Here is a 26,036-nt window from a genome sequence, read left to right as displayed (position 1 = left end):
TTTGGTGTTCTCGTGTCCCGTCTGCAAGAGGCAGTCGCGAGCCCTAGATCTTCCACAAGGGGACGTCACGTGTTTGGTAAATGAGCACCCGGGCAAGCACGAGCAACAACGCGCCTAATTGATATTACTGCACTCCATCGCTGCCTCCCCGGCAATCTCACGCCATGCTCCTTCACCCCTCACGGTACCAGGTGTAGCGTGGCACCACAAGACATGGGAGTGCAAGACTCGACCCTACATATGTATCCAATTACACCGCCTCCGCCAGCATGGCCCTGGGCTCATATATCCAACCTAGCCTAGCTCTCTATCTGTATCGCTATCCTGTACATGCAAATCAAAGGGTATTCTGCGCAAACAAACAAGCCACAACGCCGCAACCATTACACTATGCAAAGCTCGCCAGTGCCTTGTTCAACTCGGTCTTGTCGTACTTGACATACTTGCCCTTGCCCTTGTCAATCTCCCGGTACCTATCGTAGAATCGGTTGTACAAGGGCTCGATGATGTTCTGTACCTCTTTGCTCAGCTGGTTCCGCACCTCGGGCTCCATCGCGTACGACTTGTGACGTGTGACAAGATCGTCGAAGCTTGTGTTGAAGTTCTTGAACTTTTCCTTGATTGCGTCCTTGTCCTTTGAACTGAGTGTCTTTACAATAGCTGCCGAGTCGGCTCCGCTGGATGTCGGCCGTTCCTTGGTACGGTTCGTGTATTGTACATCGAGCAGGTAACCAGACGGCTCGCGCCATGCCTCAAGATACATGGCTGTGCCTTGCTTCCGCCAATCCGCGAGCTTCTTCTCGTAGCTGCCCATGAGAGGTGCTAGTTCTGACGAGCGGATGATCCGCATGACAATGGCAACGTTGTTGGCTAGGAAGATACCCTGCAAGTTCTTGCCCTTTAGCAGTGTCTTGGCCTTTACGCTCAGATTCTGTAACAGCGTATCGATGCAATCGGCGGCATATTGTCCGAAAAGCCTCACGCCGTCGGGGCCAACGTCTAGAGTTGTAGAAGAGTTGTTGGCCGAGTTGGAGTTCCAGCCGCCTTCACCCAGAGATGCCAATATTGATGTGAGAGGCTCTAGATAGTTTGTCAATTCCTGCAGGCGTCGCATCGTCTGTGTAGTCATCTCCACCGGCCCGCCATCAATAGGCAGCGCAATGAGTGCCTGTGTGCGAGATCTCGTGTCTTCTAGCATTTTGCCCAAAGACATCTTCGACGTTTCCCGAACTGGCTTCACGCTGTCGTAAATCTGGTCCTTGAGCGCACCCGTCTGCTTCTGAAGCCGCATGGATAGTGTCCGTACCAGACCACATATCTCAAAGCCTAGAAAGCAGTCGGTCAGGAGATTCTTCTGGATATGTCCGTTGAGCTCGCGCAGTGTTTTGGTAAAGTCTTGTAGCGGAAACTGGCATGTCGCCACATAGACGTCGCTCCATTCGTCCCGATCGAAGACGTAGTTGAGGTTGTCGAATTCGGCTACGAAAAGGCCCTCGATTGCTTGCACGTAGGTTCCGATACCATTGGTACCCTTCTTGTACAACGCGTCAGCCTGTACCTTTCGGGCCGTGCTGATCGACGCTTGCATAAGACTGCGTAACGTGCTTTCGAGATATTCGCCCCGGATCTCTGCGTATATTCTTCGTGTGGGAGTTTGCGACAGGTCGACTTGCGATACTTGGGCGAAGGTTTTGGTAATGTGAGTGTTGATGCTGCGTAGACTCTGGAGCTTCTCTTGAGGCATGCGAGGGAAAGGGTTCTCTGCAGATTGTTAGAGCGTCACTATATATGGTGCAAGATCAACGTACGCTTTGCGACATATTCCAATGGCTGGACCTTTCCTCGGGAGCTATCTTGCAAGATACTCCTGAAGACATCCTCTAGTTGCTTGTTACCGAGTTTCAAGAGCCCACTAAGCTCGGCAACGGCTTGTTCGTTAGAGCGCAGGTTAGTGCGCTTAAGGTCCTGGAGACTGAGGTTTGTGCGATCGAGAGAAGCGATATAGCCGTCCAGGTCTCCCCGGCCAGGGCCCGCGCGAATAATCCTCTCCTCCTTTGCACTTTCCTCTCGTGGTGCCCTGAGTCGCTCAATGGCCTCGATTATACGGTCGACGTTTGTGTTTGCGATTTGCAGTTTTTGAGTGTTGCCGTAGATTGGGCTGATAGCTTCTTGGACGGCTTTCCCACTGGCATCGAGCCGATTGACCGAGGCTTGGATCTTCTTGGTGAGCGTCTTCATCTTCTCCATGTTGGCGAAGAGCACCTCCACTTCGGCGCTCTCCTCCAGGAGCGCAGTCCTGCGGGGGGCGACCATGGCGACTGCTGGTGAGCTTTGCGACTGCCTCGGCCCGTGTTAATTCGTGGATGGCGAGGGCGAACCTCGATTATGTACAGCGAACGGGCAAGGCTAGAGCCAACATTAAGCCCAACATCAAAGCTAATAAATGAAAGGATGTCCAACTGGGGAAGTCTGCGGATCGGTGTATGATGATGTGGGAGGGGATGCTTGCGGAGAGCTGTTGCGGAGACAACGCTATGACGAGCCAGGGTCTGGCCTGACCGTGGTCCGCGAATTGAACTTGTCGACGGCGCCACAGTTCCACTACCAGACGCCACACTGAGATCTAAACTGTGTTCTCGGCCAATCTACTACACGCTACTTTTAGTGTTGGTGAAATCAGCCTCCGAGAAAGTTCTTCCACAAGTGTATAGACCCCAAAACTGCCATAAACGGACCTAATGTTACCTGACGAGCGATTCCTGTCACCGCGAAGCCCGCTGTCTGTGTCTCACACTGGTTTCGGCGACGCTTACGTATAACATTGTTCAGGCATCACTGGGCTGCGTGAAGGGACGAAAATAGATTCATAGATTTATACGGCGGCAGTTTCGTAAGTACAAGGAAGGTGGCCGATGAACGCGTAAAATAGCCAATTGGCAAATGCTGTATCCAATAGCATCACATCACGCGTATGTTTACCATAAACCAGGATGATTGTTTCCAATAATGTACAATTTTGCTGGATTAGGTTCTCTTATGCTAGTATACCGTTCACCTCTTTCAAATACCAACTCAAGCTTAGGAAAAAAAAACGCACATCGTGAATCTGAATGGGAAGCCCATGTGGTAAAGTGTAAAAGAAAAACAAGAAAATGTGCTATGAAAATGCACCAAGTGAAGAAAAGTAACAGTCAGAAAGCAAATCAGGCTTTCAAGAAGTGGAGAAAAGGGAGAGAAATGATGCTAATCAACAAACCGTTCCTGCCTTGACCGCGTCGTCGAGGTTTCGTAAACATAGAGGAAGACCGAAAAGATGTGGGCTTGACAGGAGAGAACAGGTTGCGCACTGGCCTTGAGGATGTGCTGAAAGCCCGGCTAGAACCTTTTCCGGTAGCTACCAGTGCAAGCTCAAGCATACAAGGCTTGGTCAAGAAGGGCCGAGACTGTGTAGAGTTATGCGTAAGCTCGCTGCCAATCGGCTTTACAGCCGGACGACGGGTCGTTTCGAAGAATTTGCTCTGAATCATCTCGAGGTCACGCTCGAACTGTGGCAGCAAAGCCTCCAATCGACCACGAATGCGTGCATGTTGAGGTGATATCCAGGCGTCATTTTCGAGGAGCTCCACGCTGATTCGCTGAAATTCCTGGAACTGATGCATGACCTCTTTGATGTACTCGTTGCATGATTTTTCCCAGAAACTGAACTGGCTGTCCACCAGAGATCTGGCTATCTTCTCCCGCAGATTTGTCTGGTCGGTATCGGGTGAAATGACGGCTTGTTGCAGGTAAAATGCTTGTCTGGAATGTACGCCCTTTCCTTGTTGAGTCGAGGTTCGAGTTGCCTCGTAAATTGGCCTCATCACACCTGCTACAGGGGAGTAGAAGTTCTTTTCCGTTGTGAAGTTCAGATAGTTCTCATTCAGATATTTTTTCAGCTCGGCCAGCAAGACACCGTATGCAATACCAATTCGCCGTGACAAAGTCTTGTGTGCATCTGCGGCTGTTCGTTGTAGGGCCGGGTCCCCAGTTGAAAGATTGATATGGGTTTCGAGTTCTCTCATGATGGCTTGGACGGGTGCATCCAAAATCTCGGTAACTTCCTTAGGGTGTGACGACATGGTGCAGTGCCATTGATCGATGTAGCTATGCATAGTACGTGCAAGCTCCAGGTTAAGATTGTAGTCTTTGCAAATCCCACCGGTAGGCATTCCATGGTCCCGTAGCATCTTCGCAAAGGTCCAAAAGGGCCATTGTCTTGTTGTCCACGGATCTAGTGTCTTTTTGTGTGCTGGTAGAATCTTGCGTCCAATGTCCCGGTCATTCCAAGGAGCCTTGACGCGCTCTTGCAGAGTTGAAATCGAAAGAGCGTCGAGACGTTTCTGCAAACCACACAGCTCTTGGGCCAGGAACTCCCGCATTGTGCGATAGCCGTCCTCATCGACAAACTTCACTATTATGTGATTGATAGCAACCGATATCTCTGGAAGTGCCTCGAAGATATGGTTGTGCAGTGTGCGCAGATTGGAGGCAGCGGTTTGCATCAATAAGTATCCTCTGAGTGTTTCGATTCCTGTAGCTGCCATACATAGCTTGGGAATCTCTGTTGGGTCCGGCACTTGGTGTAATAAAGCTTCTCGAGCTGAAGTCAAGAGAACATGGACACCCTTGTCTGCAAACTTTGCCTTGACAATGTTGCTCTGGTGATTGATGAAGGCTAGCTTGGCGTTCATGTATAGACATTCCTTGTATTCGTGAATAAGAGCCTCATTACCCTCAGAAAACTCGGCGACCCTGTTGGCATCTTGAAGACAGTACTTCAGATGAGTGAACGGCTGCTCTTCTAGATCTTCGATCACGGTCGATATTCCCGTGACAATCTCCTATACATTTGTTAGCAGGAGCATATACATATATCGAAGACCAACTCACATCAGATCCATTTGTAACCAAGAGCGTCCTGTCTGGACCCCGCCGACGAATAGACTCATCCAGCCAGTGTTCTTGCGATACACTACTAGCAACTCTTGTGCGTGTGACTACAATCTCCATGTCTGCTTTGGCGCGAAACTGATCGATAATAGCATTCCGGATCTGGTTGTTGTCGTCATACCCTATGAAGGTTAGTAGGTGTTGGGTAGTATTTCTGACGTCAATAATACTTACCAGGCAAGTCAACCACATGGATGTTGTTTCTCAAAAGGGTGTGACCAGTCTCGATGTAAACTGCTTTCACGAGTGGCCAGAATTTATCGATCTGCGCTCGCTGCTTCCGCAGGTCTCTATCGTGGACATTCTTCAGGCTGGCAACCAACTCTGTGATCTGCACACAGCGTTTTCGGATCTCGGTCATACAGCGTTCAAGGAACTCTTCCTCTTTGATATCGTCGCTATGGAGAACTGCTTCCAAGGCCTGCTTTGATATTACGTTCTCTTGAACATTGAGAATGATTTCGAAATACTCTTTTGCTGTGTCGGCGCCACGCTTCAGCTGAGCACGGTCGAATTCTCCGCTGGATTTGGAGTACTCTTGGAAAATATGAGCTTCAGAAAGGCTGCCTTCGTCTTCGTATCTCACGATCTGCTTGCTCTTGGATGAATGAGCGTACCATTCGGTCCAGCGGTTGATCTGTTCTCTGACACAGTCCTGATATTGCTCTTCAGTAAACAGCTGGATAGCCAAATCGCTAAGCTTCGTGTTGTCCATAGTGCCTTTCTTCCATATTATGACTGTCGGAATCGAAGTGCATGCCAACACACCACCAGAGTTTGTGACGAGCACGCGACCGAAGAGCGCGTTGATCAATGTGCTCTTACCGACACCCATCATTCCAAGGAAAGCTGCGAGTAAAGCCGTGCCTTTAGGCATGTGGTATGCATCACTCAACCTTGCCAACAAATGTGAGAGCTCTTCACTAGTTTCCGGAAATTCAGATATCGCCTCAGAGAGTTTGGCACACATGTTGCGAACATCGTCATCAATCTCCATGTGCATCCTATCGTAAAAGCTGTCGGATGCAAGGCCATTGGTTGAGGATTGGGCTGAATCGCTGATTCCCGTAATCTTTGACCTGACGGTTGAGTCGGCAGCTTTGAACTCTGCGAACTTGGGCAACACCACAGGAACGGGGAGCGCGAGGCTCAGGCTGCGGTCCGACATGTTGCTATTCGAACAGTTAGTTCACACAGGACAGTCGAAAATAAACAAGATACTTGCTCAAGTCGGACCAGCCCTCTGGTATGAGTAGTCTGAACGTCGTACAGGTCGCAAGAGCTATAGCCTTGGAGGAAATAAAGATGGTGGAGATATGACGGAGAAAGAGGTTGTGGGATAACATGAGCAATGGCGGGGCAGAAAGGTGCACGCAAGATATGAGCACGTGCCAAGGTGCAAACGAGCAAACGGTGAGATGGGGTGGCAAACAGTGGCCGAAATTGGTAAAGTGAGAAGTGAAGGTGAGTTTGCAGCTTTTCAGAGGGATGTTTACAGAACTACTCTGATCATTTCAGCGCTGATTTGAAGGAAGTAATAGAATGTTCTGAAGGCAGCGAAAACCGTCATTGTTGATTATTCTCACATGGGCACGAGTTCAAGTTGCACAGGTAAAGTTGAGACGATGATTTGGAGTAAAGTCAGCAGCTCATCTACAAACATCACATTGTAACCTTCTACTACAGAAACTAAGGATACGCATCTCGTCGAATGCCCAGATACTTCATCTCTCGTAGTAAACACATAATCTACAAGTGCAGTAGCGCGTCATCGCAGCACGTGGTGTGGCCGGGGTACGAGTGCAAGCTTTGATCGTCACAATCGGTTGCCCAGAAGAAGAAGCGCATCCCATCGTGTTCCTAGCGGCCGTGCCGGATGGTAAAGCTTAAAAACGTCGGGATGTGTCTGGAAAAGTGACGCTGGACGGGTGGAGAAGAGGGTCAAGTCGGGCCGGGTTCTAGAATGCTGTTCCTGCATGTCTTGGCATACGTGATGCGGGCACCCATTCGCTCGGAAACCTGCAAAATTGGCATGCGGGATTCGTCATGTTGATGGCATTTGTATAAGCCCATGGGGCGTTCGGCGTGGGAGTGATCGCCCACGATCCTCGGCTTAACTACTGACAAAACTTTGGTAGTCCGGTGAATTGTGCGCATGGCCGGCTATAGGAACACGCACAACGCGGGGCAGCTTTGGCTGCGCGGGACGCGTCGGAGGTTTGTCGCATAGTATTGCCTGCGGTTCAGATGCTAACAATTCCAGCCTACATAGCGCGCGTACACGTATATACAAGTCCAAAGCCGCCGCTCTGGGTATTCGCTATGGCCCTCCATCACTCATTGCGACAGCCGCCACTAGCTTCTTATCTTCCGGATACTCCCCGTTCCCGGTGTCCCATCCGATTCAGCTCGATGCTCCATCCATGAAACGATGGATCTCAAGCGGAAATGACGAAGAAAAGACCGAGACGACATCTGCAGGGGAGGCGGAGGAACAGATGAACGAGGAAGGCTCGCGCAAGTCGGGCGACCAGGATGCACCACCACAGACGCGCGTCGCAAAGGGATACAGCGAAGAGGATGAAGAAGCTGGAACAGCCAAATCAGCCTGGCAGACCATTGCCGACAAGTTCCCGAGCTCGCCGTCACCCTCTGCCATTGGCGACACTATCATTGACTATATTGTTCCGAACTGGGTTAAGGTTCTCCCTGGCTTCATTCGCAAGTTGCAGAATGAACTCTCAATGGCACCGGGATCGTTGGCAGAGGAGATATGGTACGAGGCAAACGATCCCGAGATCAACCCCGAGATTATATGGGACGCCTCAGTGAGAGTCTCGGACGAGCTGTGCCAGGAAGAAAAGTCGTTTTTGGAAAAGAGGGCACAGTTCACCAAGGCAGCACTTGCGCGATATCTCGATATTCCGGAAGCCAAGATACACCCAGACGACGTTCCTGTCATCGCCATGTGCGGATCTGGTGGCGGACTGCGCGCTCTTGTCGCAGGTACATCATCGTATCTCTCCTCCAAGGAACACGGCCTCTTTGACTGCGCCACATACACGGCGGGTGTCAGTGGTAGTTGCTGGCTCCAGACCCTCTACTACTCAGATCTTACTCAACGCAGCCACGCCAAAATCATCCGACATCTCAAGAACAGGCTCGGTGTGCATATTGCCTTTCCACCCGATGCGCTTGAACTTCTTGTCAGTGCGCCAACAAACAAATACCTGTTGAGTGGACTTGTGGAAAAGGCGAAAGGTATTCCTGACGCCGACTTTGGACTCGTCGACATCTACGGCGCGTTGCTCGCTGCCCGCTTGCTCGTACCAAAGGGAGAACTCTCTGTCAGCGAGTATGATTTCAAGGTTTCCTACCAACGACGCTTTACAGACAACGGCTCACAACCTCTCCCAATCTACACTGCCGTCCGACACGAGATACCTCTTGCTGAACAGTCGGGAGAAACAGACCGGATTGCTGCAGAAGCAAAGGCCAGGAGAGAGGCATGGTTTCAGTGGTTCGAATTCACTCCATACGAGATGTGGTGTGAGGAGCTTTCAGCCGGTATTCCCACCTGGGCCATGGGTCGTCGATTCGAGAACGGAAGGACAGTCTGGCGCGATAACGGTTTGGCCTTACCAGAAGTGCGCGTTCCACTTCTCATGGGTATCTGGGGATCTGCCTTCTGTGCAACACTATCACACTACTACCGCGAGATCCGACCTCTCATGAAGAGTCTCACAGGTCTGGGCGGCAGCATAGACGCCATGATTGCCGAGCGCGACGATGACCTCGTCAAAGTCCATCCCATCGACCCCGCCGCCATGCCCAACTACGCCCTCGGCATGCGCGAGTTCCTCCCCAAAACATGTCCGGAGAGTATTCATGTACAAAAGAACTTCCAATTCATGGACGCCGGCATGTCCAACAACCTACCCATCTACCCACTCCTCCGCCCGGGCCGCAACGTAGACATACTCGTCGCCTTCGACGCCTCCGCCGACGTCAAAACCGACAACTGGCTCAAAGTAACCGAAGGCTACGCCCGTCAACGCGGCATAAAAGGATGGCCCGTAGGCGCCGGCTGGCCCCCCGATGAGGAGCCCATCGAAGAGCTAAAAGAAGATCTCGACCGCGCCTCAGCAAAGACCCCGCAACAAGCCCAAGAAAAGCTCGACGAAGCCCAAGACGCTGGCAGCACCCAAGAACCATCGGCCAAAACCAACAAAAAGTCAAACGACCTCGGCTACTGCAACATCTGGGTCGGCAGCACCGAAGAACGCACCCACGACCCCTCCGACAATGCCTCCCCCTCCACCCCACCGTCCCCCACAAAACAAGCTACAGAAGACTGGGAGCTAATGCACCCTTCCTCCGGCATAACCGTAATCTACTTCCCCTTCCTCGCCAACCCTAAAGTCCCCAACGTCGATCCTAAAGTCAGCGATTTCATGTCAACCTGGAACTTTGTCTACACGCCCGAGCAAATCGACTCCGTTGTCGAGCTCGCACGCGCGAACTTCGATGAGGGTGCTGAGAGAACGAAGAGAACAGTTAGGGCCGTGTATGAGCGGAAGAAGGCGTTGAGGGAGCAGAGGGAGAAGGAAGAGAGGGAACGGCGGTGGAGGTGGAAGATGAGGCAGGGGAGGATTGCTGGGAGGAGGGTTGGGGTGAGGAGGGGGGTGATCAGTTTAGTTAGATTTGGGGGGGGGGGGATGGATGGTTGCATTATACCCTAGGATCGAGAATGAATTGTTAAGTGTTTGTCTTTAGTGTGTTTGGCTTTGGGTTGTGGGTGATGTAGGTGATATGGGTGTGTGTATTATTATTATTATTATTATTATTCCATTTAAGTCCTTTTTCAGTCAGAGACTATGTAGGACTGGGCCGGAGGCCGTTCTATCTGGTTTTGTTTATCGTACATTTTGGGTGTTTGTTTGGCTATGGCAGTTTAGGCTTGCTTCTAGCTAGACTCGGTGTCTAGCTGGTGCCTGGTGCTAAAGAGCAGTTTGGTGAATAGAAAGAGATGTATCAGCGGGCTCTTATGGCAAAGGAGAAGGCAGTGTTTTTAGTTTTATATAGTGTCTCTCTGTGTGTCGTCTAGCAGCTGTCCTTGGTACCATTTTCTTGTTCCTATTCTAGTGCTAGTAATAAAAGCTAAAGTGGCTTCTATACCGGCGCTAGTATGGAGAAGTAGTGGTAGAGTAGCTGGTTGGTGATTGATTGCTTGTATAAGAGTTTTTCTTTCTGTTTTGTATAGAGAGCATTGTAAAAGTAGGTGCTCTGGTGTTTGGGTGTGCGAGCAGCTGCAGAGATCAGATTCTATTTTCTTGAATCTCTTTAAATAGGACCTAAAGTATCCGTGTCCTATTTTAAGAGCATAGAAGGCGCTAGAGATTTCTCGATTAGTGCTGCGTGGTATTTGGATTGTTTTTCGGATTTTGAGTGGGAATTTTGCTGAGTAGGTCTTTTTGTTTAGAGTAGTTGCTCTTGTTTTGTATTTTTGGTACTCTTAGCGTTATTCGGTTTGTTCGATCTTTTTAATAACAGTGCCTAGGTAGGCAATGCTTTTTGTTAGGGTCTCACAGGATCAGATATTTAAAACTGTGTTGAATTACAAAGTTTTTGCAGTACCGAGTTTCTAAGAAACTTCGTGTTGAGAAGATGTAAGGTTCAGTCCAGGTCGGCGGGGATGAGGCTCGTGGAAGTAAGCCCGAGCAGAAGGACCGACGCGGAATGATGATCTGTCATGTAAATCCCCAGATCATCATGATAATAAGAAGACAGAACAACAGCTCTTAGTGTAGTTCAATCCAATACGTGGTGACCTAACATACCTCTACTCGGTTCCCTATGGTAGTCATACCACCAGAGGAGACCTTGTTCCAATAGGTTATGAGCCCGGTTGCCTAACCCAACGTTATTGGTTTTAAACACCTAACCAAGTCACGAAGGACTTAGATTCGAGAAGGAATCAAAAACACTCACCCAAGTCACGAAGGACTTAGATTCAAGCAGGAATCGGAAAAGAGAAAAAGTCGTGTACAACGCGGTTGACACGCAACCATACTTACACACACCGTCTCCACGCTCGAGAACCGATAACGACTGCACCACCCGCAGAACATCGCCCGCATCGCCCGCATCGCCCGCATCGCCCGCATCGCCCGCATCGCCCGCATCGCCCGAATCAACCGCATCACCCGCACAAGATGGCTGCAGAGAAGGAAGAATGGAAGATCCCCCAGCTCACAGCCGAAAACCACGATACTTGGTTTCGCCGAAACAAGGTCAAGCTTAAGGGGAAGAAAGTCTTCTATGTCTGCGAGAAAAATCTGGTACAGCACTGTCAAATAGCAACAGCTAGTAGACTAACGGAGGCTATGGAAGAGTTGGAAATTGCTGAAACAGACAAGCATACCAAGATCCGCGTCAACATTGAAAAAAGAGACAAGTACCTAGAAGATGAAGCCACTGCAATCGATCTCTTGTTTCGGTCGCTTAGCGAGGATGACCAAGCCCTCATTGACGAATACGATACTGCCTTCCAATTCTGGGCCTACCTACAAAAGAAGTACACCCAAACTGACGCCACAACTGCCAACATATACATGACTAGAATTCAAACGTTCACATTTAATCCCGGGAACACGATTGTTGGATCATGGGAGAAGCTAAAGGACTACCGACGTAAACTTGTAGCAGCAGACGCCGACACCAACGGAGCTTACAAGGACTCTGCACTACTACTCGTTCTTATCAGATCACTTCCGAAAGAATTCAAGACTACGATTGACACCTTAAACGCCCAACTTAACCTCACGGTTGAACAGAAACTTAAGTTTCTGGAAGAGAAGGAGGTTCGAGACCAGCAAGACGCCAACGAAAAAGCTCTTCCAGCATTCCGAAAGACGGAGAAGTATGTTCCGCCTTACAGGCGTCGAAATCATAAGAACTCGCCACTATCGTCTGACTCCGAATCTGGTGCCAAATTCACGGTCCAATGCTTCCTTTGTGATGGAGCCCATGGCGTACGAGACTGCCCAAGACGTGAGAGAGCTCGAAAGCTCCTTAAGGAATACGACGCTAAGAAATCATCTAAGCTGCTCGTTAAGACACCTAAGCAAAGGAATTCCCACAAAAGGACTGGCAAAGCATATGGAGCCGAAGAAGTCAATTCAGAGTCAGATGAATTATCTGAGACCTCAGACTCCGAACCCGAGGAAATTGAGACATGCCGTCTCTCAAAAGACATCGTCGGTAAGGCCTCTCCATCTACCTGGGCTGCCGACACTGGCGCATCCTCTCACATGTCTGACCAACCCTCATTATTTAGACGAATGATTAAGATCAAACGAAGAGTCGTTCGGGTTGGAGGGGGAGAATTATATGCGGACTGGAAAGGAGAAGCTCAAGTGGTGTGTAAGGATGGATCGTCGACATGGCTGTCAGAAGTACTGCTTGTACCTAACCTTGGAGTCAATTTGTTATCAGGAAGAAGAATTTGCGCAGCAAGCCTGAAGGGTCGTTTCAATTCACACGCACTATACTTCAAACTAGGAAAGAAGGTTATTATTGAAGCAACTATGGACGACGGCCTCTACGTAGTGTCACACATTGCCGATGGATACCAAGAAACAGCATTTCTAGGCACGGAACTCCATGCACCAGTTAAGAGCGAGCTTAAGGTTAATGAAAAGGAGAGATACTTGCTGTATCACAGACGCTTCGCACACCTAGGACCTGCAAAGATTGCTAAACTCCACGAAGTTACAACTCTCCAGAAGAAGATTCAAGTTCCAGAGAAGATAGAAATCTGCGAAGTGTGTTCTCTGACGAAAATGAAGAACAGCATCCCTAAGCAGCTGAGAGAGCATAAGGCCACGAAGCTAGCCTTAGTACAGTTTGACATTGCAGGACCCTTTCCAACATCTCTGCGAGGAAACAGGTGGTTCCTCCTTATTATTGACAGTTACACGCGAAAAAACTGGGTTATCCCGCTGAAGAAAAAGGGAGACGCACAAAGGGAACTCCAAATCTGGAAGACCTTTGTAGAACATCAAACTGGCGAAAAGGTTAAAGCTGCTGGAACTGACAACGCACCAGAACTTCTACAGCAAGCCGAGGAATGGAGAGTTACACAGGGCGTGGAAATTCAGCCTACAACAATTGCTTCCTCACACCAGAATGGACCAGCTGAGCGAAACATCCAAACCGCTGAAGCTGATATGAGAGCAATGCTGAAAGACGCTGGTTTACCAATTGAGTTTTGGGATGAAGCTGTCGAAGCAGACGCATACCTGCGAAACCGCACAAACACAGGACCCACGATCAATGGAAAGCAAGTCAGTCCTGAAGAGGCATTCACAGGAACGAAACCATCCATTGACCACATCCGTGTATGGGGGAGCAAATGCTATTCTTACATCAACCCCAAAACGATTCCAGCAGACCAACGACATGACAAGCTCGTGGACCGTGGCAGAGTTGGAGTATTCATGGGATATTCTGAGACAACAAACAAGCAGTTCAAGTTCTATTCGCCAGAGCTTGGATACACCTCAAGGACAAGCCGATTATCAGTGGACGAATACACCCCTGGAGGAAAAGTTGAACTACGACTGCGAAACATACCAGCTGGACCACAAGGGACGCAGAATACGATGCCAGACCGAAAACCAAGAGGAAGACCTAGGAAGGATCTGGAATCATCTCCTGCAGAACCAATGGAACCACCTCCTGCCAAATCAATGGAACTATCTCCTGCAGAACCAATAGAACCATCTCCTGTCGAACTAATGGAACCATCTCCTGTCGAACTAATGGAACCATCTCCTGTCGAACTAATGGAACCATCTCCTGTCGAACCAATGGAACCATCTCCTGCAGAAATAGTGGAGCCAGTTCCCGAGAACCCAATAGAACTGTCGTCGGCAGAGCTAACTCCCGAACCAGTTAAGCGTCACAGAGGAAGACCAGGGAAGCTAACGACTATTCCCCCTACTGCACCATCTGATGAGCGGGTTCCTAATCTTGTGGACGAAGAGGGACCCGAAGAACCGTATACCCAGTCTGTACGAGAAGAGGAGGCTCCACGATACTTCACCAGACAAGCCAAACGAAAGAGGTCTAACGAAGAGGTTGTTGAGGACGAGAGATTTAGCAAGATCGTTAAAGCTATGCTAGCCCAAGCTGGCCTTATAGAAGAGCAAACACGACTATCTGAGAAGGCTTTTGCAGCAACCGAGATCGCAGGAATCCAGATCCCCCAGACACACGAGCAAGCTATCAACGACCCAAAGTATGGAAAGCAATGGAAAGCAGCAATACTTGAAGAGATAATCGCGTTAATGGAGAATCGAACCTGGGAGGAAGTTCCAAAGCCAAAAGACGCGAACATGGTTGATTCAAAGTGGGTTTTTACAGTCAAAACAAATCTCGACGGGACTGTTGAGAGGTTTAAGGCACGCCTTGTGGCAAGAGGTTTTACGCAAGTACACGGAACAGACTACAACGAGACTTTCGCCCCGACAGTTCGCATGGACACCTTACGTCTGTTTATGGCCACTGTCGCAGCGGAAAACCTAGAATGTTTTCACTTTGACATCAAGAATGCTTTCACAGAGTCGCATTTGAAGGAAGAGATCTTTCTTAAGCAACCCCAGGGAGTAGAAGTTAAGAAAGGATACGTCCTTAAAGTTCTCCGCAGCCTATATGGACTCAAACAAGCTGCTCGTGACTGGAACTTGTTAATAAAGAAAGAACTTCTGGCATGGGGATTCGTGCAAAGCCTTGCCGACCCGTGCATGTTTATCCACGAAGAAAAACAACTCCGTATCCTCGTCTACGTTGACGACATTGCTGTTGCCGCAAAAGATCGAGCTCAAATTGATTGGTTCTACAAGAAGCTTTCTGGAAGATTCAACACCAAGAACCTAGGGGAGATTCATAAGATCCTTGGAGTACGAGTTACGCGAGACAGAAAGCGCCGCACAATCTACCTCGATCAAGAACAGTACATACACGCAGTACTTGACAAGTTTGGAATGTCTAGCAAACAACACAGAGACAAGAAGATTCCATCCGCAGATTACACGTCATTTAGGCCAGCCACTAACAACGACACCCGAATCGACATCACTGAATACCAGCAAGTGATAGGGAGCCTTATGTTTGCTATGGTTCTTACACGCCCAGACATTGCATTCACCCTCGGAAAGCTAAGCCAATACATGAGCGATCCAGCAGAACATCATGGCCATGCGTTGAAGAACCTGCTACGATATCTAAGGTCGACAGTAACAATGAAGCTACGCTACGGACCAGGGGGAGTACACTCGCAATTTGTCATCTACTCTGATGCTGACTGGGCAAGCGACATGGTAGACCGAAAGAGCGTTTCAGGGAGCACTGCAATGTTCTACGGAGGTCCAATATCATGGTCTAGCAAGAAGCAACGGTCTGTTGCAACGTCAAGCTGCGAATCTGAATACATCGCACTATCAACATGCTGTAAGCAAGGCCAGTGGATTGCTCAAATGTTCAGAGATCTTGGGTTCCCAAAGTACATTGGAAAAGACACCAACAAGGTCCAGATGCTAGGAGATAACCAGGGTGCCATTGCACTTACAAAGAACCCTCACCTTCACGAAAGATCAAAGCACATCGACGTCTGTTATCATTTTATCAGAGACCTAGCAGAACAAGGTAAACTCGACGTGGCCTACGTGCCAACTGTAGATATGGTGGCTGATGGAATGACAAAGCCGTTGCAGCGAGTCGCATTCGAGAAATTCAAGAACCAATTAGGAGTTGTCCTTAGACCGGACCTGCCCTGAGGGGGAGTGTTGAGAAGATGTAAGGTTCAGTCCAGGTCGGCGGGGATGAGGCTCGTGGAAGTAAGCCCGAGCAGAAGGACCGACGCGGAATGATGATCTGTCATGTAAATCCCCAGATCATCATGATAATAAGAAGACAGAACAACAGCTCTTAGTGTAGTTCAATCCAATACGTGGTGACCTAACATACCTCTACTCGGTTCCCTATGGTAGTCATACCACCAGAGGAGACCTTGTTCCAATACTTCGGTAGAATTAAATACATGTGTGGGGCAGCGGGGCCTCGGCACCCGAGGCGCCGGCGTGGTCCGTGCTCAGAACACCAAGGTTCCAAACCATGACACTTTTTGTTGATGATTGTGGGACTTCTTTAGCAGCTTCTTTTGCAAGATAGTCTGCTCTTTCATTCCCTACTATGTCTGTGTGTCCGGGTGCCCACAGTAAGTGGATAGTAGCCTGTTTTTGTTGGATTGTTTTTGCTGCTTTTCAGACTTGTCATTAAGCAAACGCGTTTGAATAGTTTGTTTGATTTGCTTGACTATAAGCAAATTAAACAAACCAAACGCTGCCTATAGAAATATACAAACAAATCAAACGTACGATCGAAATTTGTTTAGTTTGTTTGACTGTTTGACTAATATTACATAGCGAGCTGTTTGTCGGAACATGCGCGTACAGCCAGCCCGGCGAGTTTTTCCGGGCCGGAAGCTTGGACCACTAGTTAGACCAAGCTTCCCGCTTAGCTCGCAACCGTACATATGGAGATCTCTCCATCCAGCTCTTGCTCACTACTAATCAAATACTATACACTTTGTTCGTTGCAACGACTGCTAGTATTCGACACCTTTGCCGTGTCAACACTGTTCTATAGATGATGTCCTAAGGTGCTTTAAGATCGACTTTAATGATGTTTTTGAGATAGCGGAGGTAGCAATTTCGCGATAGTTTTCTTGTGTTGCATCTAGCTTAGTCATCATATAACTACACGAGCGTCGCTAGCCGTCGATGACCGCTATCTTATATCCCATCTCCCATCTTCTATATCGCTGTTAGCCATCTTTTGCAGCTACACTACCGTCTCTACAGCACGTTTTAGTGTTTCTCGTTGCCCAACACGCCGAAAATGCCGCTTCGTAACCTAAAACGCGCCGCCGAGGGCACCCCCGGCCCCCACGGCCCCCACAAGCGCGCCAAAACAGCTAAAGGCAGTGCATCGCAGCCTATCCTGATGGACGATTCGCAGCCTGAGCTGTCTATCCGCACCTCGCCACGTAAAGCCCTAGCTGCTGCAGCAAGCCAGGCCACCGAAGACGCGCCGTTCGAGTCGCAGTTGCGCGACGCTATACCAGAAGCTACTATACAACCGCCGGCCGAGGGTAGTAGGGCTGCTACGGAGGCTACAAGTGAGGCTATCGAAGGCGGGGATGATACTGGCTTTGATGACGAGTTTACGGACAACTTTGACGGCATTGATTGGAAGCGTTTACCGCGTTTTACGAAGCCGCTGCGTACGTTGAAGCGCAACAAAAGTTGGGTATATCAGTACGGTTACCGCGTTGCCTCTCTCCGTGAGCCTCATCGTACGTTCTTTGTTTGCAAATACTGCCATCATCGTAAGATCTTTTGCGCCTATCCAGAGGTTACAAAGTCGACCAGTAACGCTATCAACCACCTCGCGCAGAAGCTACTTGGCCACGGCTACGATCGCAAGGGCAAACTGGATTCGATTACACTACCGCGAGGCCAAACGACGCTTAAGATGATGACCGAGGGCGGTGTCGATGTACCTCAAGGCGTCGCTAACGAGCTCGGAAACTTCGACGTACAGCGCTTTCGATACGCCGCTGTTACGTGGCTTGTCGACAATAACCACCCTCTCCGCGAGTTCGAAACGCCTGCGTTTAGGCAGATGATAGAGTTTGCCAACCCGGAGGCAGCTGACGCGCTGTGGGTAAGTCACAACAGTGTAGCTAGCTTCGTGATGAGGCTGTATCGCTATATGGAGCCGCAGGTTGTTCAGATGCTCTCGTCGGCTATTAGTAAAATCCATATAAGCTTCGATGGCTGGACGACAAAAGGCGGCAAGCGCGGCTTCTTTGGAGTTGTTGCTCATTTTGCTGACGCCGACGGCACTATCAGGGACCTACCTATCGCGCTGCCTCAGCTTACGGGCGCCCACACGGGCGAGAGGATAGCTGAAGTTGTTGGCAATATAATCGATGTCTTCGGTATAACACGTAGCCAGCTTGGGTACTTTGTGCTCGACAACGCGTACGCTAATGACACCGCCGTCACCAAACTCGCCCAACGCTTTGAATTTACAGCAAGCCATCACCGCCTCCGCTGCGGCCCTCACACACTTAACTTAGTCGGACAGATGATTATCTTCGGCTTTGATAAGGACGCGTACGATAATGATCAGGACGAGCACAAAACAGAGGCAGCCTACCTACAAGAATGGCGGCAGCAAGGTCCGCTTGGTGTACTAATCGATATCATCAACTACATCCAAACACCGCAACAACACGATCTTTTTGCCGATTGCCAGCGCCGTGTTAACGCTAAGGCTCCCGACCAAAAGCAGGAAATACTCGAGCCGGTAAAGCCAGTCGTCACGCGCTGGAACAGCTTTCACGACACCTTTGTACGCGCCGCAAAACTCCATAACGCCGTTGATGAGTACGCCCAAAGCCACATCGAAAGGACGATGGGCGCCGACGCGTACGCGCGTAGCCGTAACAATAAGCTCACTAAAGTACCAGCTTGGATGAGATCTAATGGGCTTACGGCTGACGATTGGGCGGTAATAACCCAGTATATATCAGTGTTGGAGCCGCTAAAGGAGGCGACAAAACGGCTTGAAGCTCGCGGTAAAGCTGGCCGTTTCGGCGCGATATACGAGGTTATACCTGTCTTCGAAGCTGTACTTGCCGTGTACGAGCAGCTACTTAAAAACCACGAAAGCGTCGACTATAATGCCAATAGCGCGCCAGAAGATCACCTTCCTATCAACCTACGCGCAGCTTGGGCAAAGCTTAACGCGTATTACACTAAGCTCGACGAATCACCCGCATACTTTGCCGCTACCTGCCTCCACCCATACTACAAGAACTACTGTGAGAACAGCTGGCGCGACAAACCGAGCTGGCTTGAGGCAAACAACGCTGGGTTGAAACAACTTTGGGCGTTCTATAAGCCGCAAATACAGCGCCAAAGTCGCCCACCAGTGCGGCTCTCAAGTGGTATCAACGACGCCATCAACGCGCTCGTTAATGCGGAGCCTTATGGCATTGTTGAGGTGACAGAGATGGATGAGCTGGAGCGTTGGCGACGGTTTGAACTCCGCTGGACGCAGGAGCAGTTCGAACAAGGTAGTAATCCTGTTAGCTATTGGATAAGCCTACGCCCAAAGTATCCTAACCTAGCGCGTATGGCGATCGATATATTAACAATACCAGCCTCAAGTTGTGAGTGCGAGCGGCTGTTCAGCGAGCTCGGTGATTTATTAGAGCCAAGGCGACGCAAAATTGGGTCACAACTGCTTGCAGCAATACAGTGTATACGAAGCTGGCGCGACGCTGGCTTTAAGCCTCCATCTGATTACAACTCAGGCGATGTAACTGACGCTGAGGTAGCTGCAATATACGAAATATGCAAGTGGGACAGCGAAGCTTAGTAATATATACGATATACGATTAGATCAGCACCTAAACAGTATCAAATCTATCAAACTTTCAAACAAACGGCCTCCTAAAACACTATCAAACTAAACAACTCAAATACAATCTTAAGTTTTGTACAAACAAATCAAATCAGCGTCCAAAGTTTGTTTGATTTGCTTAATGACAAGTCTGCTGCTTTTAGGCATCGTAGTTGCCATTGTTGCCCTAGGTTATCTGATAGGTTTTTAAGCCTATAGATTGCTGCCTGATTGTCTGCGTAGATCTCGAATTCTTAGTCTCTTGTAGCTGTCTTTGCTGCGTATTCAAAAGCTAGAGTAATGCCTTCTAGTTCACCGTTGTAAACTAGTTGGTATTCCCCTATATTAGTCTTTTCTGAGTAGATCTCTTGCTGGGTTGAGTTGTAGGCTACGATGCCAACACCTATACCATTTCTATCTTTTATTTGCGAGGCGTCTGAGTAGATTGTAGTGCAGTTATCTAGCCTAGTTTTAATGTAGGCCTGTCAGATTAGATAAGATATTGCACAAAAGTGATGGATGTTTATGATTTATTTGTTCTTGTCTCTGTTCTAAGGTGCGCGCTGAGAGTTTTGTTCTGCTAAGACGCTAACCCGTTATTAGCTAGCGGTGTCGGCACTTTCGGCTCGACACGCCTGCTATCTGACACACCCCCTCAGCTTGGAAGGCATATTGCAAGCTGCATAAACTGGTTGATCGATCCTACATAATGAGGCCTTCCAGTTGCTCTTGCACCTCCTTGAGCTCAATCTCTCTGAGCGGGGCTTCTTCGCGCTCGACGAGTCCCAGTTGATCAAGGAACCTGGCCCATTTATTGGCTGGCAGTGGCTTTGTGAACCCGTCTGCGATCATGTTGTCAGACGGCACATACTCTACCTTGATCACCTTTCGGGTAACCTCCTGTCGTAGCCAGTGATTGTGTATGTCAACGTGCCGAAGCTTTGTTTGCAATTTGGCAACGTCTTCATTTACTAGACGGATCGTCTGAGTATTGTCGCACTTGATTGTGATAATTGGATTGCTTAGCTTTACCTGAAGCTCTTTTAACAACCGCGACGTTAAGATTGCCTCCTTAGCAACTTGTGATAGGGCAAGCAGCTCTGCTTCTGTTGTTGATGTTGTCACAGTATCTTGCTTGCTTGCTCTCCAGGCGATGAGTCCTCCGAACAGCTTGATTGCGTATCCCTGCGAGCTTTTCCTGTCCAGTGTGTTGTCTGCAAACGACGCGTCACTTGCTACCTCGAGGCCATCGCCTCTACCGAGTTCGAGGGCTAGGGATTCTGTTTTCTTGAGATACAGGAGCACACGGTCTGCAGCGTCTTGGTGTTCTGTACTTGGATTGATTAGGAAGCGAGCAAGTCGTGATGTTGCAAAGGCTATGTCGGGTCTTGTTGTGACTGCAGCGAATAGAAGCGATCCAATCTTGCGTTGGTACTTGTTGACTTCAGCTGGTGCTGCGAGTCCTTCTCGTGGTCGGAGTTCGATGCCTGACATTGGCGTATCATGCCTTACATTTTGGTGGTTGATGAGTTGACTGATTTTGTCGACGTATGCAGCTTGAGATAGCTGTATGGTCTTCTGCTTGCGATTGCGCATAACCTCTACACCGAGAAACCACTGTAAGTTGTCTCCTCCCGTACAAGCGTATTTTTCTTGGATCCAGTTGATGGCCTTCATGGCCTCTGATTCTTGCTTTGAACGGTACGCAACGATGATGTCGTCCACATAGAAGAAGATGATAACTCCGTCTTTGATCATGCAGCATGGCTCCTGTGGTATTTGTTGAAACCCTATCGAAGCAAGAGTTGCGGTGAATTCTTTCTGCCACAGTAATGGTGAGATCCGGAGCCCGTAGAGTGCCTTTTGCACTTTGAGTAGAGTGCCAGGCTTCTGATATCCTTTTGGCATCCTCATGTATATTTCTCTGTCGATTGCAGCATGCACAAAAGCATTAGTGACGTCGTATTGTTTCAGCTCAAGATCGTATTTGGCGGCGATTGCCATAAGCATTCTGAATGAGCGTCCTGCCAATGTTGCTGCGTATGTGTCTTGGGAGGTGATGTTGCGTTGTTGGTCTCCCCTTACTACCAATCTTGCCTTGCATTTGATGAGGCGGTGATGCTTGTCGAGTTTGTAGGTGTATACCCACATACAGTCTAGGATCTGGTGCCCTGCTCGTTTGACTGGTGATGCTTGGACCTCAGTCCATGACTTCATTTGTTGGTGACTCCGAAGGTGTGTCTTTTCTGCTTCCTTGAACATTTCGTATAGTGGATGGTCTTCCAGCTTTGAGTATGCTGTTGGGAGTGGCGGTAGCTGGTTACGATGGGGCTTGATTCCCTTGGATAGTAGTCTCTTCACCTGAGCCTTGTCGATTGACTTTCCTTCGTGTTGACCAATGTGTCCTGATTCGGTGCCGGCCATGAATGCGGCTGCCCATGGACTGGTCATTGATGTTGATTGGTTGGACATGTTCGTCATATCCTCGTTGTTCACCTCTCCTTGAACTAGCAAGGCCACAGGTGGAGGAGTTGGTGGCGGGGTTAGATATGCCTCTACCACCTTCCTTCCTTGGTGGTATCTGGTTTTCTGAGTGCGCGGGCTCTCTTCCTGCGTCGTATCGTCCTCGTAGAACGTCTCGGTTTCTGCTTGTTGGCTCTGAGTACCTGGGAGTTCGACTGTTCTCACCCACGTTGCGATTTCCTCTAGGGTGTTGTGCATGAGATTGTCCATCAGGTCCTCAGTCTTGCCATTGAAGATTGTTTCTTCGTCAAACACTACGTCGCGAGTGCTGATTACCTTTGCCATAGATGGGATCCATATGCGGTAAATGTTCGTCGACTGGTATCCCACTAGGTATCCAATCCAGGCCTTCGGATCTAGTCTCTGTAGCCTGGACTTTCCTCTGTGGGTGTCGTCTGTCATTGCGAAAGCCTTACACCCATATGCTTTTAGGTGAGCTTGATTTGGTTTTCGAGGTCCGGTGACTATGCCGTTCATGGCAGCTGCGTGTGTATAGAATATTTCGTATGGTGTCTTCCAATTGTTTGGGTAATTTGGCGTTCGATTGTATAGGTATACCGCCGCTCTGGTAGTTTCTGGCCAGAGTTCCCATGGAAGGTTTGCATCCAGTCGAATTGCGCGTGCCTTTTCTTTTATAACACCCCCTGAGCGCTCAGCTCCTCCGTTTTGAGCTTGAGTATCTAGAGCGGAGGGCTCGAGTTTGATTGATAGGGACGTGCACCATTTTTCGACCTCTTGTTTGACGGTAACGATCTCGTTGTCAGTCTCGATGACTTTGACTGTGATGTTGAATTGTTTCTTCATGAACTGGACGAAGAGGCCTAGGAGGCGAATGATTGAGCGAGCCGGTCTGTTGTCCTTGAAGTAGAAGTCCCATGTGTATCGGGACCGTCGGCAAGTGATCAGCATTTGGCTCTTCTCCTTGGTGAAACTGCCGTCCTCATACTCATGGAAGTCGATGGCTACCCTTTCACCTGGCCCTTCGTCGTTCAGTCTAGGCGTCCTGCGTATTTGTCGTTTCGATTTTGACCTGCCGCAGGCGTCACACTCCACGGTGGTGATGCCCTTGATCCTCACCCCCTCAGATTGCTGCACGAGGTGCTCGATCGCGGATGGCCCGGGATGTCCGAGTCGTTTGTGCCATAGTATGGCAGTAGCCTTTTGTGGTGATCGTTTGGCTCGATTCATACGCACATGAAAGGCTGAAGTTGATGTAGTAGGTGGCTCGATAACCCATTGCCCATAGTGTTCCGATAAGGTGGCAATGGTTGAACCATCCCATCGCCGTAGGCTTGTCGGGTCTCCTCGATTGTCCCACCATATACCTTGTCTTCGGAGCAGCCTGAATGATACGAGGCTGCAGAGGAAGTCTGGGCACCAGGCAACATTGCTTAGGTGTAGAATTTGTTTGCCCTGAGCCCCCTCTGCCGTCACCTTGACTGCTCCGTATCCTTGTATCCAAACCCTTGAGTTGCCAGCCCAAATGTAATCTCCCATCGCAGGCGGGCGTACGTCTTCGAGCCTTGAGAGGTTGTTGCAGATGTGCGTCGTCGAGCCAGAATCCAGGATGAATGCATCCTTTAATGGGTATCCTTGATTGCTCGCATTGAATGCCGCTTTCATCATGCCCTCGTCCAGCCTCGAGATCTCGCGTCCATCTAGTCAATCAGTGACTGAGTCCGGTGTTTGTGATGTCTTGATGTAGGGTGTAATCGATCGTGATGCCGTAGTTAGGCGTGGTCGCTTCGTTTCCAGGTTTGTTTCCTGTATTATTCTTTGTAAGTCTGCATCATGCTGAAGTTTGTACTGTACCAGCTTTGTGATGTGTTTGTTCGGTTTGAACCAATCTGGGGTCTCCAAAGTTGGGTTGACATAGTAGCAGCTACTGATGTCATGGCGTTGTTCACAAGCAGGACATATATCGCCAGCTTCTGCTGTATTCCTTTTCTGGAATTGCTTGGACTTGTTGCCAGGTGCATTCATTTTGCGTTTGTTTGTTTGCCTTTGGTTTCCCTGGCTAGGGTTGGTAGATGGCGCTCTAATTTGCACACTTGAGGCGTCCCCCTGTGTGTTCGAGTCGGATTCACCGCTCGCCGCGTAGGCTGCTTCACCCGTCATAAAGGCACTTCTTGATTTGCCTCGTGTTGGGTGAGCTAGGCTCATATGTTCGCGGAAGAGTTTCATCATCTGCCTTCTTTCTATATTGTTCCGGTCGCTTCCCGCTCCAGTGAATGTTGCCATCCATGCTGGGGCAATCTTAGAGACTGCTTTTAGGAAGTCGTCCACAACCAGCTTGCTTTGTATCACGTCCCCTATCTTTAGGGCTTCGGCGCGAGTTGCAGCTTGGTCGTATTCGCTGAGCCATGATTCCCAATTTTGCGGGCTTCTCATAGGTCTCAAGGAATCGTGGTACCTCTCTCGTACCCTTCTGATCTCATCGTCGAGGTCTACTCCAACTGCTACCTGGAGGTTTGTGATCCAGGTGCGGAGAGTTCCATGTTCCTCAAAGCAGCTCACTTGGAGGTGTGGGCTAACTGTTGCATTCAGGTGTCTGATCATTGCCGCAATGTTTGTGCGTTCGTCTCGATAGTTTCGTTCGCGTATTTTGTATGATTCAAAAACCATCTTGAATTCCCTTGAGTCCCCATCGTATGCCTCCTTCCCCTCCGCTGAGAGTTCTGAGTATCGAGCTGGTATGGCTGGAGTTTGAACAGCAGGGTTGACTATGTCAACTGTATCTTGTGTAGGCGCTCGGGCATTGGCTCTCGCGGTTCGTGTAGAGGAGGATGGAGCTGATGATGTATTTCTCAGAGCAGCGGCTGGTTCATAGTCGGATACGAGTGGAGGGAGAGGTTCGGTCGGCTTTGTACGAGGCTGTGTGTTGCCCGCTGGATCTACAATGTCCCAGATCTCTAGGGCTTCGCATTGCATCTTGATTTGGCGGTACCAGGGGATCCATTTGCTCGAGTCGGTTAGGATAACTGTCGCGTCCCTCTGGTTCTGGTTTATCGTCATTATTGCGTGTTCGTTGCTCTTTATAGAGGCAGTGAGACTCTTAATTGTCAGATTAGATAAGATATTGCACAAAAGTGATGGATGTTTATGATTTATTTGTTCTTGTCTCTGTTCTAAGGTGCGCGCTGAGAGTTTTGTTCTGCTAAGACGCTAACCCGTTATTAGCTAGCGGTGTCGGCACTTTCGGCTCGACACGCCTGCTATCTGACAAGGCCTTATGCTCAATTGCTTCCTCTTCCTTGCGTTTTTGTGAGATTGTTATTTTGTAGTTAGGCGTATCCTATGGTCTAAACCGGTATAGGATAGTCTGTTCTGTATCTCTTTTATTATTTTTAGGAATTGATTCGATAATAGCTTATAGCTGTCAGACTCCGCAACAATCAATCGATTGACATGATTGATTCCTATATAGGTTAAAGAATTACTTCATTAGGCAGCCTTTAACCTAGATAGGAATCAATCATGCCGATCCGATTGATTGTTGCGGAGTCTGATAGCTGTCGGTGTTGGTCTGGCTTTTTTGTTTGTTGGGGGTTTGTTGATTGTATCCGGGTTATTGCATTAGCAATTGGGTGGGTACTAGCGAGCAGGTTTGCTCTTCTTGCGTAGTTCCGGATAGTTGTGTTGAGTCTAATTGCTGGTGGCGGTAGGCTAGCTTCTATGCTTGTTGGAACGGCTGGTGCGGTTCTAAACACTCCTAGAATCTTCCGGCATGCTAGGTTATGTAGTGATTGTAGTATTGATGTGGCGTGTAATTGGTTTTGCCAGTAGATTTGCGCTCCGTAGTCTGACACGCTGGTTACACATGCTAGATATAGTTGCCGGATAGCATGTGTTGATAGGCCGAGTTCAATGTTCGCTAGTCTTCCTAGTCTGTAGAAAGCTTGTCTAGCTTGGCTTGCACGTATAGACACATGTGATTTGAATGATAGACGGTTGTCTAGATAGATACCTAGCCACTTTACAGT

The 26,036-nt window shown here is 49.2% G+C and overlaps 7 protein-coding genes across 7 annotated transcripts; 3 read left to right on the top strand and 4 right to left on the bottom strand.

The window, feature by feature from the left end:
• Positions 1 to 388: 388 nt before the first annotated feature.
• On the bottom strand, positions 389 to 2,313 carry PtrM4_122550 (exocyst complex protein exo70; the record flags this gene model as incomplete). The annotated part of the gene is made up of 2 exons (XM_001935497.2): positions 389 to 1,761; positions 1,809 to 2,313. The coding sequence occupies 2 exons, from the start codon at positions 2,311 to 2,313 to the stop codon at positions 389 to 391; spliced, it is 1,878 nt and encodes a 625-aa protein (XP_001935532.1).
• Positions 2,314 to 3,203: 890 nt separating this feature from the next.
• Positions 3,204 to 6,157, bottom strand: PtrM4_122540 (uncharacterized protein; the record flags this gene model as incomplete). The annotated part of the gene is made up of 3 exons (XM_001935496.1): positions 3,204 to 4,880; positions 4,930 to 5,111; positions 5,164 to 6,157. 3 exons carry the CDS (start codon positions 6,155 to 6,157, stop codon positions 3,204 to 3,206), a joined length of 2,853 nt encoding a protein of 950 aa, XP_001935531.1.
• A 987-nt stretch (positions 6,158 to 7,144) lies between these two features.
• PtrM4_122530 (cytosolic phospholipase A2 zeta) lies at positions 7,145 to 9,691 on the top strand (the record flags this gene model as incomplete). Its single annotated transcript, XM_066108530.1, has 3 exons — positions 7,145 to 7,206; positions 7,253 to 9,619; positions 9,688 to 9,691. 3 exons carry the CDS (start codon positions 7,145 to 7,147, stop codon positions 9,689 to 9,691), a joined length of 2,433 nt encoding a protein of 810 aa, XP_065961715.1.
• Positions 9,692 to 11,204: 1,513 nt separating this feature from the next.
• Positions 11,205 to 15,830, top strand: PtrM4_122520 (UBN2 multi-domain protein; the record flags this gene model as incomplete). Its single annotated transcript, XM_066108529.1, has 1 exon — positions 11,205 to 15,830. One exon carries the CDS (start codon positions 11,205 to 11,207, stop codon positions 15,828 to 15,830), a length of 4,626 nt encoding a protein of 1,541 aa, XP_065961714.1.
• A 1,123-nt stretch (positions 15,831 to 16,953) lies between these two features.
• Positions 16,954 to 19,506, top strand: PtrM4_122510 (Dimer-Tnp-hAT domain containing protein; the record flags this gene model as incomplete). The annotated part of the gene is made up of 1 exon (XM_066108528.1): positions 16,954 to 19,506. One exon carries the CDS (start codon positions 16,954 to 16,956, stop codon positions 19,504 to 19,506), a length of 2,553 nt encoding a protein of 850 aa, XP_065961713.1.
• Positions 19,507 to 19,784: 278 nt separating this feature from the next.
• Positions 19,785 to 23,676, bottom strand: PtrM4_122500 (uncharacterized protein; the record flags this gene model as incomplete). Its single annotated transcript, XM_066108527.1, has 2 exons — positions 19,785 to 19,995; positions 20,237 to 23,676. The coding sequence occupies 2 exons, from the start codon at positions 23,674 to 23,676 to the stop codon at positions 19,785 to 19,787; spliced, it is 3,651 nt and encodes a 1,216-aa protein (XP_065961712.1).
• A 39-nt stretch (positions 23,677 to 23,715) lies between these two features.
• Positions 23,716 to 25,068, bottom strand: PtrM4_122490 (uncharacterized protein; the record flags this gene model as incomplete). The annotated part of the gene is made up of 1 exon (XM_066108526.1): positions 23,716 to 25,068. One exon carries the CDS (start codon positions 25,066 to 25,068, stop codon positions 23,716 to 23,718), a length of 1,353 nt encoding a protein of 450 aa, XP_065961711.1.
• Between the last annotated feature and the right edge of the window lie 968 nt (positions 25,069 to 26,036).

Source organism: Pyrenophora tritici-repentis, chromosome 6, assembly GCF_003171515.1.
Source record: "Pyrenophora tritici-repentis strain M4 chromosome 6, whole genome shotgun sequence".
Classification (NCBI taxonomy): domain Eukaryota; kingdom Fungi; phylum Ascomycota; class Dothideomycetes; order Pleosporales; family Pleosporaceae; genus Pyrenophora; species Pyrenophora tritici-repentis.
This window is presented reverse-complemented; position numbering and strand designations above follow the sequence as displayed.